Source organism: Carassius carassius, chromosome 10, assembly GCF_963082965.1.
Source record: "Carassius carassius chromosome 10, fCarCar2.1, whole genome shotgun sequence".
NCBI classification, from domain to species: domain Eukaryota; kingdom Metazoa; phylum Chordata; class Actinopteri; order Cypriniformes; family Cyprinidae; genus Carassius; species Carassius carassius.
Genome location: NC_081764.1, coordinates 9,037,935 through 9,055,836, shown reverse-complemented (window position 1 = coordinate 9,055,836; position 17,902 = coordinate 9,037,935). Strand labels below are relative to the sequence as shown.

Sequence of the window (17,902 nt, the reverse complement as noted above, 5' to 3'; positions counted from 1 at the left end):
GTGACCCACGCTCTTAATGAAACACGTCATATTTCTAAGTTATAGACGTCAGTTTCCTGTTATTGGCGCCATAAATGTGGTTCTATGTACCTGCTGGTGCAGACCACCATGACATCTCACGCTTTCTAATGCCAAAAAGCAGGTCCGTGCATTCAGGCGAATAAAGACACTTATTACACATGTTAATTCCGCTTCCCAGAAGTTTGTATTAAATGTACTTCAGCTGCAGGCTAAAAACAGACGACGCGTGTGCGCCAGACCAGGTTTGTCAAGTTCAGTAGCACTTCTTACCTCCGTTGTGCAGATGAGTCAGTCAACAGAGTCTCTACCCTCTACCACACGTGCCACTGTGAGCTAGAACATTTAGTTCTTGACGCGCGGACCTACTGATCTGAGAAACCAGTGGAAAAACGAGCAGGATTATTCTCGACTGTAACCCAAAAATCGACATTATTTGGCGACAAGGTGATACTCCTATAATCACTCATTATTGCATGCTATTCCTTTAAATAATTTTCGTCTACAATCCTCATGTCCTATCTGAAAATATGTAACATTTTGATACCATTGCATAGGCTGTGGACCCATAAATGATTCTTGTTTCCACTGCTGGACGATTTAAATATTTGTATATTAAATGACAAAATAGGAATAATGTGAAAAAGTAGCATTGCGACAATTGAGTGTTTTGCATTACAAAACAGATTATCCATATCCTCTGTAACCATCTGTTAATGGTTAGTGAATCCATGTTCAGTGAGAAATAATCTAGTAATTAGGTCTAATCTAAATAATCTACTATGACATGCATTTAGCATGATGGCTCTAGAACACAGGATGTTAAAAGGACTGAAACCAGTATCCTAATACCTGTTATTGACAAGCTTGAAATATTTATTTTAAAATTGCTCTGTGGATGATGAAAAAGTACATATAAGTGCATATACCTATATGTAGGCTATGTAGAAACTGTATACATATTTTGGACATACTACCAGATTTTCAAATTGTGTAGGTTTCTGATATTACAGCATAATATTTTCCATGTATTATTTCATATTTCACCTATATGCTAAAAATGTAAATCTGAATACTGCAAAGATACTAGGAATTAAGTGACAGTTTTGATGATCCATTAATTCATTAATTGCTCTGGAAATGCATGTTTTTTTTCTTTTCAAATTGACAGATGAGTTCAACTTCTATTCAGTGGTTAATAAACCACAAACCACAGATGGTGATCTGTTTAGATCTAAACCATAATTTAAAAATATTACTTTAGTACATTAATGAAGTACATGAGGTACATCTGTTGTCAGTAAAAGCTATGACTGTTAATGACTAATTAGTAACTCTAGAAACAGGAGTGAATTGTTCTGAAATAACAGTTTCAGGTGTGTTGAGGCAAGTTGGAGCTAAACTCTGCAGGACACCGGACCTCCAGGACCGAGTTTGGATACCCCTGACCTAGATTAATGGGCTGTTCATCATTTGATAGAAGAAAACCATCATATTCTGAATGTAATCACCACAAAGCCCTCAGTAAAGAATAATGTCTATATACTAATTTGTTTAACAGCAGAAGTGTTTATATTTTTATTTCATTTTCATGTCAGAATCATAAGAAAAAAACAAAATATTGATTAAGAATAAAAATGAACAGAGTGATTTTTATCTGATAAATTAAATTATCAGGCAACACAAACAGGAAAAAGGTCAAACAAGTTCACTCGGAGTGTCCCCACTTGGACCTTGGTGGCAGTGACATATTGGTCTGAATCCTTATCTTTGAAAGCCCCTCACTTGTTTGCTTGTGTCATTCCCACTGAGGAGTTTCACATTATATGCTCTTTTGCAGATTCCTGCTGCTAAGATACCAATAAGGCTTTCTTTCCTGCTTGAGTACTTCAATGTCTAGATAATCCTGGAAAAAAGCAGGCCTATTGATATACTAGAGCTCTATGATTTTGGACACATTTGAAAATGTTTGTATCAATCAAAACAATCAAATAAATGAACTAAACAACATGTATCTATCTCTGATATTGTATCTGCACAAAATACATAATAACTTGAACCGCTTAAACAGATCTTATCTTTCAATCACATCATGTTCCTTGTTTACCTAACCATCTGAAATTATAAAAAAATATGGCTTGAAAAGGGAAATCAATCCCTTTAAACTCAGACAGTCATGCATGGCACCTATTGTGTTCCTGCTGACACCTTTTGTTGCTCTGAATAAGCCAGGAACATTTTGTTACAGTTCCTCTATAGAGGCCTTTGAAGCAGATAACATGTTGCCATTGCTGATGTTATTCAGTATTTGGCATGCTAACTTAAAAAGCTGGATTTGATTTCGAGATATCATCATGACATGGAATTATTCTGTGTAGAAATGTAAATAATTTAATCTAATTTATTGAAGATGCTGTTCAGCTTTAAATGTATAGTATTAGAAATTTCTAACAGAACAGACAATGCATGATCTTAAACAGGAAATATTTCTTTACAGAATATTTTGTTTTGGTTTTAACTGAAAAGAAAATAAAAACAACAGTAAAACCTGATAGCTGTAAATAACCGTACAATATAAAAACAGATTAAAAAACAATAAATGCAGTGTTACTGTAAAATACTATAAAAAATGTATGGAAGCAAAAAACTATTAGCATGTTTATGAAAATATTTATGTCATTCAACAACAAAATCCATGTGACTTACAAAACAATAACATTTATAGTAAAGTGTTTTTGAAATTACAATAAATAGGTTCCAGCATGAGACTTTACATTTGCTAATATTTTACTGATAAACATTTACATTTATGCACTTAGCAGATGCTTTTGAACATTCAAGCTATACAATTATTTTGTATGGATAGTATTTAGTATATTTAGTTTTATTATAAACTAACTAATAATAACAAACTAATAATAAAGTTTGTAATGAATCTGTAACCAGGTTTATAAATAGCCTATATATATATATATATATATATATTACCACACACATGTTTTTTTTTCAATGGATTCTATCATTTTAAACTTCCACGGTTACAAAACGTCATTCAGTCGTGTTGTTCTTTCCGCATATCGCTTTGCTCTGACTGTGTGGTTGCACATGCTGTACTTAACTTGAGCTGTTCAGTCAGCACATAACGGGTTACGGGTCAGGGTGTCTACTAGGACACTGTGTTCTCATCAGCGCGAGCTACAGTACAGCTGGAACATTGTGTTACTTTGTGGACAGTTTCCAAGCCCTGCCCTTAATTTTCACACTACAATGCCCCCCCCCCCCCTCCGCGTTAACTCCTCCCCCTTTAGTCTCATTTCATTTTCCCCAATGTCTCGCAGAGGCGTATCTTGCTGACGAGTATTAGTGTGTAGAAGTGTAAAATACTGCCGGTAGAACATCTAGTACTCTCGCGCTGAGAGGGCGGGCTCATTTCCCTTTAAGCTGCTTGGCATTCGCCGGTAAAACAAACTGAAGTTGCATATGGACGGATTTATGGTCAAACACACGAGAGGAACGAGTAACAAAAGGGAAATATTGTAAGTCTTTATTTCATGCCCGTTTTTATTCTTTATCATCACATAAACTACCTTTTATATTTAAAACTGCGTTCTTAATATGGTCAATACCAGCCTACACTGCATGTTTTCTCATGGTGCTATGCTTCATATCTAAAATCAAGTAAAAAAAGCGCACTTAATTATAATTACACACGTTATTTAACAATTTAGCTTATTCCACTTGTCCAAAATGTGGCCTTATATTTTAATTAAAATGAAAGAATAAATACTAATGTTGGAAAGAAAACCGTAGCTGTCATATAAGTAATATTGCCTATTGCTTTGTGTTTAATAGCCCGTTGTTGCGTTTGAGATGTACGGAGCATTTTACGAAACTGAGAGGACGTGATGCACCCATTTTTAATTCTGATGCTAGAGTGCTCCTTGAATTTATTTTCATTTAATTTGACTTTTTTATATTACATTTCACCTTCATATTGTAGCCTACACACTAAAATCTACACAAGATTTTCTCATTAATCCATCAAACCCTTAAGGACAGATGTTTTTGGTGTTTATGGTGTAGAAATGAGAAATATGTTTATGGACTGAAAATGTGTTGTTGTTGTTTTTTTGCCTTATGGTTTTTTATTTTTATTTTAAGATGTGCTGAGAATTCAGGTTTTCATTTGTAAATTATGTCATTTCACGTCCCCGTTATATAGATGCGTCTCATGAACTTGGTTACACTGACTTGCTTCCTCAAGCATATTTTCATAAAATCTTTTTAGATTATAATTCATATTTGGTAACACTTTTGAATAAGGTTCCATTAGTTAATTTTAGTTAAGTACTTTAGTTATGAACTAAACAAAAACAATCCTTCTACAGCATTTATGAATCTTAGTTAATGTTAATTTCAACATTTATTATTGCATTATTCAAATCAAAAGTTGTGCTTTGTTAACATTAGTTAATGAACTGTGAATTAGCATGAATTAACAATGAATAAATGTATTTTCATGAACTAACATTAACAAAGATTAATAAATACAGTAAAAAATGTATTTTTCATTGTTTTTTTCACATTAATTAATACATTAACTAACATTAACTTATGGAACCTTATTCTAAAGTGTTACCTCATATTTTAATGTAAATTACAAGTGGATCCTTGTGTCTTTTACAGAAAATCCCATTTGGTTAGTAAGCAACCACATATTAAATTCAGGGAGGATTAAATATTATAATTAGAGAATCAACCATTGAAATTATTTTCCCTTGTCTTAATATTAGGGTCAGATGCATCCCCTTCACTATTTATGTGATCACACCCTTGGTTTTTGCATAAGAGATGTTTTCAAGAGTTGCAAAACCATCATTGTCTACAGATAATTAAATTTTGATGTTTTGGATAGCTTGAATGTCATTAATACAGAAAGAGACTGGGTGTCTGACAAGGTTATTAAATAGGAATCTGTGTGCGTACATGTTGTTGTTTTACTGCGAACGGTATGTTCAGGGATGAAATGAGTCAACTGCCTCTAAACGCTCTTCTTTGTAACAGAAATGCCTGTTGCAATCTCACCACATTGTGGACATCTGAGACGGAGCTCCAATAATGGCTTAGAAAAGTCACACCACCTTTAAATGAGTCGATCGCTGGAGAGAAAGACTTAGTTGGCTGGAAAAGCATGAATTAAGGGTGGGTGATATGCAGGGCCAACTCATGCCTTTACGGGGCCCTAAGCAGAATTTTATTTTGGGGGCCCCTTGGTGACGTCAATACGACTGATTATTGTCAATGCTTGATTATTCATACACTACAAATCTAACACACATTATCAGTTTTATTTGTAGCTGTTTTGCTTACATCATACAAATGTTTTTACCCTTATATGATTTTTAATTGTAACAGTAGCAAACTCACAAGAGTGGTCAGGTGTTAATCTGCACTTTAACATTCAAAGTCTTAGAGGAGTAAGTGGGACACCTAATGTGGTGTTCTGAAAATTAGCTAAATAAACCAGCCTGGTGGCCACGGGGTCCCTAAGCAGCCCCTTAGTTGGCTTATGCCCTGGGCCGGCTCTGGCAATATGGCAAAAAATATCATATCACAATTTTTTTCAGGAATATCGCTATTCATAATTTTATCACGATTCTTTGTCATGTTGGGTTTACAATTTTGCAAGTTTTCTGAGCTGTACAGCCAAACTTTTTTCACTATTTTAAAAACAATTTAAAGAAGAATGGCAGACACCATGCCAAAGTGGGTGAAGATAATTTCTTTGTATTTGTTATTATAAAAGAAGAACAAAGATACACATTACAAATACACATAATATACAAATAAAACAAAGGAGTAGTTGTATTTAGCAGTAGCATTCAAGAAACTGAATGGACAAATATAAAAATAAAACATTTTAGTTTTAATAAAACAAGCGCACGTGAAAACACCACACAAATGAAATGTTTAACCGGCAAGGCTTTAAAGCACATACAAATAATGTACTTTTGTGATTGTGAATAAGTGCATTGTCCTGTGAATGTAACTCTACCGCTGAGTTAATATTTGATGTGAATGTATGTCGGGAGTATAGTACCAGAACTGCAACTTATTGAATGTGCGCTGTAGCACGATACTACAATATTTTTAAAAAGTAGTTTTTAGAGTTTTTAGGCTACTTCTTGTACAATAAGATGTTTAACATAAAATTTGTATTTTATTTATGCGTCCATTACAGTGATAAGGCTTTCTGGTATTGCAATTGTATCTTTGACTCTTTTTGATTTACTATACATCCACCTCCTTCATCTTGGATTTTCAGGTCATGCTCAATGAACGATACGCTTCCACAGCGAGGTGGCACCATGAGGTTAGAGCCAGGATGGTAGCAGACTATTTTTGTAGATGCGTCTTCTGCGAGTCAAATAGTCCTGGACTGTTAATTGTCACTCTACCATATTCCCATTCCAAGACATGATTCCTAAATTGATATGCAGTGAGGTGAATGTTTGTATTAATTAATATATATTATACTTTCAGTGCTGAAATATGTTAGTTATACATTGATAAGTTTGGCAAAGGGAAATTCCAGAATAAAATAGACATACAATTTTTTTATGTCTGTATTTAGGTATCTGCTACTAAATCTGCTCTTATGCATTCATTGAATTTTCCTTGAAATTTATTTGCTTCCTGTAACCTTCAGTTTGTGTATGTAGATAAAAATGAAGGTCTTTTATTGGGAGCCTTGAGTCATTGTAGTGTCTCGTCGCCTAAAGTAAAGTGGACTGGACTGAATGTTCCCTTCTCTGTTCTGTTTTGTTCCTGTGTCTTTTTACTAGGTTTACTGACATAAATCTCCCAAGACATCCTTCTCTAGAATCTGAATTTGTGCCAGGAACTCTGAATAAAAGGAACATAGTGTTCCGCCACACACGTTCACAAGCTTTGGTGAACATTTAAATAAAAATAATCCAAAACCCTACATGCATATGCTTTTAAACACGCACACACACAGAGAGGTAAAAACGGTCAATTGTTCTATACAAAACAAAAACAAAACAATTAAGACAATCTTTTGAATAATGACACAAATATATACGAGCAATTGCGCACCCTCACATTTTTATTTCTTATGCATATTTGAGTGCATCCTTTTCAAAACTATGTATCATAACTTTCAAGGTTTGATAATGAATGAAAAAAAACAAGCTAGCATCACAAAAGAAGGATTACAAAATATTTTTCTATAATAAAATGCCCTCCAAACATATGTGGAAATTTGATTGTGAAGATTTGCATTTGTCTAAAGACAGCAGCGCTTTATTATTTTCGGTTAAAATTATATTTGGCTAAAATTAATTTTGTTTTCTAGGGGAACACGGGTATGTATGAGTGGCAAGATGTCAGCTTTAGAGGACATCTTTTCCACTAACCAGTGCCCAACTGCTGTCTTTACCTCACAAGGCACTGATGTCACTCCAAACGGTGACTGTGGAGTATGTAAGGTAACCCTGTTAGTTTACAATTTCAGAATTTGCATGTAGTAGTGAATTATACATTGGGTATAAAGTGTGCAGTCACTAGTGAAAGTTATATTTTATACTTTTTTTAAAATTGAATATAAACTTCTTTTTTAATTACATTTTATATTATGTTTAATTAAAAAAAAATCACAATGTCTTTGGAATGTTCTGTCATTTGAGTCTGCTAAAATGATACTATTTTCATATAAATTTCAAACGTTTTCAATACATTTTACATCCACTCGTTCATGCATGCTTGTGCTGTTGATTCAAGGAGCATATGCTTATTGAAGTGGACTTATGAGAGTTAGTGAAAACATGACATAAATCAGTGGATTTTGTTTCACATTCGGAATGTTCTGTTCATTTAAAATAACAATGAGGTTGTGTAAGGATGGATTGTTATTTTTTTCTCCCATGTGTCTCTAAAGATTGTGAAACAGCATGGTGTGGAGGGGGAAAAGCCGATGATTGGGGACAGGGTGCATGTCCACTACACTGGCAGACTCCTAAATGGCAAGAAGTTTGACTCCAGTCTAGACCGTAAAGAGCCTTTTGTTTTCAATGTGGGAAAAGGTAATTGATTTCACTGATTGATATTTCAGATTTAATTGAATCAATTTACAAATGTAAAGTGTTGTTATTGAAATGTTAAAAGAGGGCCAGTTGTTATTTGATGAAAGAAACTTAGTGTGACAAATGGATAAGCATGTAGAAAATTTTATGTGCTATGCTATCTATACATATTTTTCACATTCAATAATCATAACATGGCCCACTATGCAGTGTATAGATTATTTGGTTGATTCAGTTGTGGACAGTGGTCTCATGTATTGGGTTTTGACGGACTTGCTTAACCTTAAATTAAACTGCCTACTCAACTCAAATAACTTTAGTAGTAGAAAACCAAAATGAACTGCCTAAACCCTAATAAAATCAGACATTAGTCACATGAACTCTCTTGTGGTTAAGTGTAATTGCTTTTTCAGTTAAGCAACGTACATCATACTGTTCATGTACCACCCACATGCTAAGCAAAACTCTACTCTTCCCCACATAACAGAAACTCTTCTAATATCATCATAAAAGGACATTAAACATGTTTAATTTCAAAAACACTTAATTTTAACATTTACCCATCCAGTCCCCTGCAAGGCATGCCGGGAACTAGAATCCTCTTGTGCAGTTTCAGCTACAAATCTTTAAAATAATAATAATAAACTTTATTATTATTACTAAGCTTCATAAAACCTAAAAATAACATTTGAAATAAATCATTAATGTAGTCCCACCACAATTAAGCTTTTATTTTGCACCTTAAATGAGTTACAAAGTAAATTACTAGTTCATTTTGATTAAACTGAAAAGCGCAAATCAAATATAATTTGAAAGTTTTGTCTTATAAGATTATTTTAAAAGAATAAAAAACTTTTTTTTCTTCCTTGAGGATATTAAATAGTTTATTTTACACTGAAATGTCTATGATTTTTAGGATGCTGCTCTATCAAAAGTGTCTGTTAAATGGAATAATTATGCAACCTGCCAATTTCATTTCTCACTTAAGAGCAAGGCTGAAATTCCTGTTTAATGACATTTGCGTTTGACAGTTGCATTTAAAAAGGGGTGTAATTGCTGGAATTGTGTAGACATGTGGTGCTTTCCTTGTTATCTGCTGTTTCATTCACAAAGAAACAATTTGTATTTAATCTTAAAGGGTATTGACAGAAATTATTAATATGAAAATGAGCCACAAATAAATGTTTTGTTTAGTATGTAAACTATAAATGTTTTTTTTTTGAGTCTCTGTGGATTATGAAGTTTTATTAATAAGAATATTTATTAAATAAGTAATATATTTGTATATAAATGAGCAATATAACAAGTTTATACTTTTATTTACTTTTAAGGTTTTTTCTTATAATGACAAAAGCATTGAATTCATGAAGTACTGTCTGGATGATTCACACAGGTCAGGTCATCAAGGCATGGGACATTGTTGTGTGTTCTATGCAGAAAGGAGAGGTGTGTTTGATGCTCTGTAAGCCTGAATATGCATATGGTTCAGCTGGCAGCCCCCCTAAGGTTCCTTCCAATGCCACACTTGTGTTTGAGGTAGGAACATCTAGCAATTACATATCCTACAAATACACGGATGAATAATGAAAATTATTTTGTAAAGAAGTTTGCAGAGAATATATTATTGTTTTTTCAACCATGAACACTTTTGACACTTTCTGTGGACATTTATAAAGTATTTTATTTTTAAATTTAATTTTGTAATGTGACTTTCATATGACAAATAGAAAAAAAAATCATCCACTGAGACAAAAGTGTTAGAAACATTGTTATATTTGTCTATCTGTGGTGTATACAATGCTAGACCCAGAAGACAAAAACCTATTTTCGTATAAACTTATTATCTTTAAAAGTGCAAATGGTTCTGCTTCCCACAATCAGATCGAGCTGCTGAGCTTCAGAGGGGAGGAGCTTTTAGAAGATGGTGGGATCCTGAGGAGAATAAAGGTCAAAGGCGAAGGCTATAACAATCCTAATGAAGGGGCCACAGTACATGGTACATTTTGAGAATTTAGAATGTTCGGAATGTGCTTGTTCTTCATTGATAATGCATTCACATGATCTCTGTCCCTTTTGGATACAATATTAATGCTGTCTGGTCTCTGTTCCTCAGTACACTTGAAGGGGTGGTGTGGAGGTCGGTTATTTGATTCTCGAGATGTCACCTTTGTTGTGGGTGAATCAGAGGATGTGGGTGTTCCTTTAGGAGTGGACAGGGCCATGGAGAAAATCCAAAAGGGGGAATGCTGTTTATTATACCTAAAGCCAAAGTAAGATTTACTTTTAATAGTTACTGTATATTGTTTGGCAAGGATTAAAGGAGTCATATGACGTTGCTAAAAAAGAACATTATTTTGTGTATTTGATGTAATGAAATGTGTTTATGCGGTTCAAAAAACACATTATTTTCCACATAAGGGCTTTTTGCTCCGTTATAGTTCCAGAACTAAATATACAGTACTAAAGTACTGATTAGTAAACCAAAAGTACAGTGTACGATTTTGCGCAAACTATTTCCTAGTACCATTTAAAGGTTTGCATTCGCACCGACAGTGTGTACTAGGATGTGACGTAAGCCGGTCGACAACGACGTCATTTGTGCACGGCTTTCCACAACGTTAACAAAGAAGAATAATAAGAATAACATTTATCGCTGTTCATCATACTTGCGAAATAAATTGACACAATGTTTACAGTATGTTTACGCAGTGTTTTAAATCATGGCGGGTGAGGGTGTTTTCAAACGAGTCTGGCCAATCAATGTCTACTTACGTCACAGTTAGTACCAGTTGTGCTGGTTATACCCTACTCCGGAGCAAGAGCTAGTATGGTTCTCGAAAAAGGCATTCCGGTACTAAAATCGCACACAGTTCCTGCGGTACGAAAAACTGGGTAGTTCCACAATTAGTTCTGGTATTATGAAAAGGTTCCTGCAGTGCGAAAGGCCCTATAATATACATTATTGTTGCTTCTCTATGCCCCCCTTTCTGAAATACATACATTTTTACAAAGCTCATCATTCTGAAAAGCGAGGTGTGCTCTCATTGGCAAGCTATCCAATGGGATTTGGTTGAATAACTCAAGCATGTGATGGAAATGTTTCGCCCCTTGTCATACTGTGATGCCGTCTCCCAGCACGACGAGACAAAACCAATAAAACTCATTACAAATCATGCATTTGTAGCATCCAGTGGGGACATAATTACTGAATATAATGACTTATACTGTGTTTTTTCACATTGTTTTGCATCGCGCCGTTTAAACATAAAACCATGTCTGCATTTGTGATTGGAGAAATGACAAACAACAAGCACTACTTTACACTGCTCAAAACTCACGTTTGAATCATCAGTGGCAAATCCTTTAAATATGAAAACAAACTTACAGGCTGTGAGTCAGCATTATTTGTCAGGACACCGACATTGTAGGCTACTCTTCCAGGAAACAGTTCTCGTCCTCTGTAAAATGCATTGCAAACATCTGAATATTTGGTTTGAACTGTTCTGGAACAGTGTTATAAATACAACTTAACCACTGATTTCTAGTTGTGTCCTCTTTTGGAAGAGCAAACAAAGTAGTTTCGCTTTCATTACAAAACACACAGCTTCTGCATCCGACAACTCGCTGCCGTATGAAGCAATGACTTTGCAGGCAGCATTTTTGCATGAAGGCACCTCTTTAAACTGATTTTGGACAGGCTTCTTAGGCAGCGTAACAGTTTGGTGTTAACTAAACAAAAATTGCATTACTATAATAGTGATTTCTCGCTAGAAATAACATCAAGAGTGCAAAAAGTTAGTCAGAAATATACATTTAAACAAATACTGACCACCAAATGCAACTTTCAGATACCATCTTTATTTTTTAGCTCAATAGTCACAGAATGGAACGCACAGGATTGTGGAATATCAACGGCAGCGTCGGATACATCTATGCTGCCTTCAAAATGCCTTAAAACAGAATTTGGATTCGGATGTGCTTTGATGACTTCCTGCCTTTGAATGCTACCTCCGAAGGCAGCATTTTAGAGCTTTCGGATGCAGCCAGCATCTCCAAGATATAGTGGCAGCGGCAGCAACAAACCTACAGCAAGAATAAAACTTACCTTCTTTCTTTGCATGAACATTTGGGCAGTGTTATGCAAATCTTTCCACACAGTGACGTAGATGTAGGGACATGTTTAAACGATAGGATTTAGGAGGCTGTGGATGAGTCTTAACATTTAAATTGAACATCTCTTTGGGTTTGAGACTTCAGTCTTTGCAACTTTAGGGATCTTATCTATCCACGAACAGCTTGTAACACTCCAAAGAGAAAGGAAAACTTGAAATCACATCATATGACCCCTTTAATATAATATAATATAATATAATATAATATAATATAATATAATATAATATAATATAATATAATATAATATAATATAATATAATATAATATAATATAATATAATATAATATAATATAATATAATATAATATAATATAATATAATATAATATAATATAATAAAGCTGACAACCAAGATTCAGCCATATGTAAACTAATATAAAATATTTCCATGCTCATTACCTGAATATAAAAAAGCCATTAACCATAATGCTGCTCATATCTGACATAATCATATTATATATACATATATAGTAAGATCTCCATCTTACTCAGTTTATTTTATGCTTTCAGGTATGGTTTTGCCAAAGAGGGTAAAAAAGAATATGACATTGGATCAAATGCAGAACTACTATATGAAGTTACACTGAAAAACTTTGAAAAGGTGAGATAATTAAAATTTTCTACCCAAAGTATTTATTCCAAAAGTGTTCTGTTTCAGTGTGATCTTAGAATTGTGGAACCGTACGTGCATGTGTGTGTATGTGTGTGTGTGTGTACACATATATATCCTTTGAATTATTTATTAATTGTTTTATTACATAAATAATGAATCAAACAGACAGGGTTAAAATAGCCAGACTTCCCTCCCAAACAAATATCTGTAAAAGGAGTTGAAAATCCCATAATACAGTTAAATTGCGCCATCTAATGGTTATAGACAGAACAGACAGAAAATCTAGGAAGCCTAACAATTCCTCATGTTGTTTTCCCCAGGCCAAAGAATTCTGGGAAATGGACCTTAAAGAAAAACTAGAACGTGCTGATTTAGTCAAACAAAAAGGGACGCAGTATTTCAAGGTTTGTTTCCTTTTTAGTTGTTTTTTAATGTTATTGTAAACAAGCATTTGTTTTTGCTTTTGTAATAGTGAATATATAAAACTAAAAGTAATTTTAATATATGTATATGTATTTACTTAATTATACTACAAATAAATGCTTTTTCAAATGCTTTTTACAATCATCTATTGAGTCTTGTTTTTTAAGTGTTCAGGAAATTAACAGCCTGCTTTATACTGTGCATTCAGGCTGGACGGTACAGCTATGCTGTAATTCAGTACCAGCAGATTGTAAACTGGTTAGAGATGGAGTGTGGTACTGGAAAAGAGCAGCTACAAGCCATCCAGGCCCTGCTATTAGTGGCCCATCTGAATCTTGCCCTGTGTTTTCTGCGATTGCGTGAATACTCTCAAACAGTGGAGAACTGCAACAAGGTAGATTCAGACAGCGGTGAACAAAATATCATCTTATGTGTTTCAAAAAAACAATTTCTTACTGTGTTTTACTGGTTGTCATTACTAGGTTATTGAACTGGACCCAGAAAATGAGAAAGCTCTGTATCGACGAGGTGAAGCGCGTCTGTTGCGTAATGAGTTCAGCATGGCTATGGTGGACTTCAAGCAAGTTTTGCAAGTTAACTCATTCAACCGTGCTGCTCGCAGCCAGATAGCCATCTGTCGGCGCAAGATTCGTGAACACGATGAGCGTGACAAAAAGATCTATGCAAACATGTTCCAGAGGTTTGCTGAACACGATGCTAAGGTATGCCAACTTACACACTGAATTCTTGACAAATTCACTCAGGAATGTGGCATTAGGAAGTGCTTTATTCTTTACTTGAATAAAAAATGCCCTTGCTTGTACTCAACAAATCTAACCAAAAACAAAAACAAACGAAGCCTAGCATTTTGAGTAAAAGAGCCAATCCCTAATCGGTAAAGCCTGGTGGCAACAAGTCAGCGTTCAGAGACATGCACTCAGGACTAGTCTAGCCTGAAAAATACGCTTTTTTAACGCTATTTGAGCAAAAGAAGCAACATTTATGATTTCATTGGTGATTTCAAATATGAAATTTGATCTTAAGCTTGGTGAACAGTTTTGGAGAATTTGATGTTTCCCCATTCAAAGAAACAGGAGCTGCTCTTACATGCCAGAGAAGCATTTCAAAGATGGCCACCTAGTGACATTAGAAGTGCTTGAAATTCGCCAGTACGTACACTTCTATATTTTAGCTTTTAGAGTATTGCACTTTTTTGTGCATACCGGATCTTCTGACATGTTACCTGTACTCAGAGCAGTGGTGTTTAAAGTACCTGACATACTCAAGTCAGGTACAGATATCTTACCAAAAAAATACTTTGGTAGTCACCATTTAGAATATTACTTGAGTAAAAGTCTTAAAAGTATGTGATATTTATTGTACTTAAGTACGAAATGTATTGTTTACATCCTAAATGTACTTAAGTATTGCAAGTAAAAGTACAAGTAAATGCAAAATGGAAATATATATATATATATATATATATATATACACACACAAACACACACACACACACACACATATATATATATATATATATAAATAAATGTTCATACACAGCTTGAGTAGAAAGATTGTGTTCAGCTTTAACTATTTCTTCCATTTTGTATTTTTTTTAAGTATAAGAAGTACTTGTTCCAGAACTTCATGTCTTTCATTCTAACATAAGAAAACATTTCTGGAATCTGCATCTGAAATAGCATGTATTTACACAGTTTATGACATGGGTTCATTTAAACTGCAGATACAGTTGTATAAAAAGGCCTAATGCTTTGCTTTTAACATAAAACTTTGAATACTGACATTTGAAATAATTTATAAAATGGGGGGTGGTGTGGTAGTCGAAATGTGAAATTAAAACCGCCAGTAGGTGACAGCAATTGAATGTTAATGAGTGAGTCATATATATGTTATGTATAAGGTTATATATAATTATATATAAGATTATAACATATGTAAAATCTCTCTGATTGTGAACATGTCAATATGTTAAAATGCATATGATGGGTTTTATATGGCACTATATGTAGCAACCATACACACACACACACACACACAGACATAATTTATAATATATAACATATTAGTCAACAATAACTTTTAGTTACATATGCAACTTAAAATATACAAAAAAGTTGTTTTTGTAATTTTTTTAAATACATGTCTATCTTTTAAATGTATTTATGTAATATCAACATGTATTGACAGGTTTTAGGATAGATATATACATGTACATGTCAAATATGTCCATGTACTGTATGTGTTTACACATACATTTATATTTATTTGGGCTAGATATATATGAAATTGTTACAGTTTCTAATGTTTTATATACTGTATGTTTTTAATTCATATCACTATTTTTCATATATGTACATATATTACATTTGCATATGGGTTTAATGCAAAAGTAATATATGTATATAATATATACATGTATAAGAACAATGCTGAAAAAAAAAAAAAAGTTCATTTTGTGATTCCAGAAGTTCTGTATTCCAGAACTGTATGTTCTTCTTTTTCTTCTTCAAAATAATAAAAATAAAGGTTGTTGATGGAAGAAAAAAAAATTGAGGTTAAATTTAATATTTTCGTTTTTGGCAAACTATCATATAAATAACTAATATATTTATTGTTTTGGGGACTTTGAAAATACTATTAGTTATATGTTGATTCTGTTTGTAGGTGGGACGATTAAAAAGGAAGAAAGAAGACAGTGGAATTTCAAATCAGAATAAGCAGGGACTAAAGAGACCTCGTCTCAGTCAGGACGGCTCCTAAAACTCGAGACGTATTCAGGACGCCCAAAGCAAGGAGGTCAGGCTGTGGAGATGGCTGGACCATCCTCAATTGCGTCATGAGAGAGGCCATGGGTAGAGGCGTGGATGAAATACACCTTGACCTCAGACCTCATTATTTTTTAGACTGAAAAACAAATGCTGGGAAGGATTTGTATAGTGGTTTATTTATGTTGAGGAGCATAAGACCTTAGTGACATTCCTAAAATGAAAAAAACAAACAACAACAACAAAAACCAAAGCGCACAATTCTATGACCACCAGTAAACCTGTACGGTGCATGCCTTGGCTATCAGAAAGGCATTTATCCGCTGCATTAATGCAAAAGCATTACAGACTTGAATATAACCTAGCACCTTACAATTTACTGTACAGTATTCAGTGTATTTGCATTGACTTTGTGCATAATCAGATTAGTTTAAGTTTGCAGTGGTGGAATGTGGACTGGGGGGGCTTGATGCTTTTTCTATTATATTTGTATAAGTGTGTATAATATTTAGATTCAAGTGACCATAGTGGGAAGCTGGACCTAAAAGTGCAATCCTCTTATTGGGGAAAACCTATTTTGCGACTCTACCAGCTGTATTCTTTGAGAAGTCGCCGAAGGCCCACATTCACAAACACACTTTTGAGAGACTTGTGCATGCTTCTTTACTGCATCCTGGGAACGTCCTCGATTTGGGACTGTATCTGCAGGTTACTTTCAACCTGAAACCCAGTAGATATACTTGACTGAAAAATTAAATAGCTATATTTTTGAGCTGCATTTCCAACACATTTAAAAGCTCAAATGCTTTTTAGACAGATCTTTTGACAAGATAGGAATATTTCAAAGAATTGTTTTCTTAAAACCCACTTGTTGATTTGATACTAACCAGTGTGGTTTGCATGTCTTTCAGTATGTTCCCAATATTTCAGACCATTTTAAAAATATTATTAATAATAAACGGTTTGTTACCTTTTTTCTGTTTACAGTTTGATGCATTACAGCAGGCCTGTCAATAAATATTCAAAGAAAGCTGTTTAAGTGTCCTTTGTTTTTGCAGTTGTTTGCAATTCAATTAACATGCTTTTTTGAAATATTGTATTTACAAAACTGTCAGTAAGATTTTTACTTCAAATAAAGTAGTTGCTGTTCTTCCAAACTTTATAAATCTTAAAAAAAAAGATTCCACAAAAACATTAAGCAGCTCAACATCGATTAAAAAAAGAAATGTTTTTTGAGCACCAAATATTAGAATGATTTCTGAAAGATTATGTGAGCTGAAGACTGCTGAAGATTTAGCTTGACATCACAAGACATAAATTTATATTGCAAAACATTGTAGTAGAAAACAGTTATCTGTAATATTTGTTAATATTAATGCACTTTGGTCAAATAAATTCAGCCTCGGTGGGCATAACAAACTTCTTTCAAAAACATTAAAGAAAATCTTACCAACCCCAAACTAAGAGTATAGTCTAATTGTCCGTCCGTCCGTCCGTCCATCCATCCATCCATCCATCCATCCACCCAGTATTTATTAAAACTGTAGAAAATCTCCCAAAATGCATGACGCAACTATTGAAGATGAAACCATCAACCATCAAGGAAGTTTGTTTCAATTAACAAAAAGCAGCTAGAGGGACCATTTACCCCAAATGCACAATCTGAGACAAAAGGCCTCTGGAAAAACTGTCAGTGATGTAGTGTAAATATAGGGGCATTTGTCATTATATGCAAACACTTTGAAATATAAAAATGTTTTTGTATGATTTAATACTTCAAAATAAC

The 17,902-nt window shown here is 33.9% G+C and overlaps 1 protein-coding gene across 2 annotated transcripts; it reads left to right on the top strand.

Annotated features, from left to right (window-relative positions):
• Nucleotides 1-147: 147 nt before the first annotated feature.
• Nucleotides 148-17,150, top strand: LOC132151694 (peptidyl-prolyl cis-trans isomerase FKBP5-like). Of its 2 annotated transcripts, none has more exons than XM_059560000.1 (11): nucleotides 148-465; nucleotides 7,397-7,529; nucleotides 7,979-8,123; nucleotides 9,517-9,659; nucleotides 10,005-10,119; nucleotides 10,237-10,393; nucleotides 12,805-12,895; nucleotides 13,228-13,311; nucleotides 13,539-13,724; nucleotides 13,813-14,052; nucleotides 16,016-17,150. In XM_059560000.1, the coding sequence occupies exons 2-11, from the start codon at nucleotides 7,413-7,415 to the stop codon at nucleotides 16,109-16,111; spliced, it is 1,374 nt and encodes a 457-aa protein (XP_059415983.1). In that variant the 5' UTR covers nucleotides 148-465; nucleotides 7,397-7,412; the 3' UTR covers nucleotides 16,112-17,150. The 2 variants fall into 2 exon arrangements, with proteins under 2 accessions (XP_059415983.1, XP_059415982.1); XM_059559999.1 differs by lacking the exon at nucleotides 148-465 and adding an exon at nucleotides 3,358-3,554.
• The last annotated feature ends 752 nt before the right edge of the window (nucleotides 17,151-17,902 follow it).

What these genes read in the sequence shown, in the direction of transcription:
- LOC132151694 (XM_059559999.1), top strand. Translation starts at nt 3,499, where the DNA reads ATGGACGGATTTATGGTCAAACACACGAGAGGAACGAGTAACAAAAGG. An exon ending in CACTGAAAAACTTTGAAAAG is followed by an intron (nt 12,896 to 13,227) that starts GTGAGATAATTA and finishes TGTTTTCCCCAG; the next exon opens with GCCAAAGAATTCTGGGAAAT. An exon ending in TTGCTGAACACGATGCTAAG is followed by an intron (nt 14,053 to 16,015) that starts GTATGCCAACTT and finishes TTCTGTTTGTAG; the next exon opens with GTGGGACGATTAAAAAGGAA.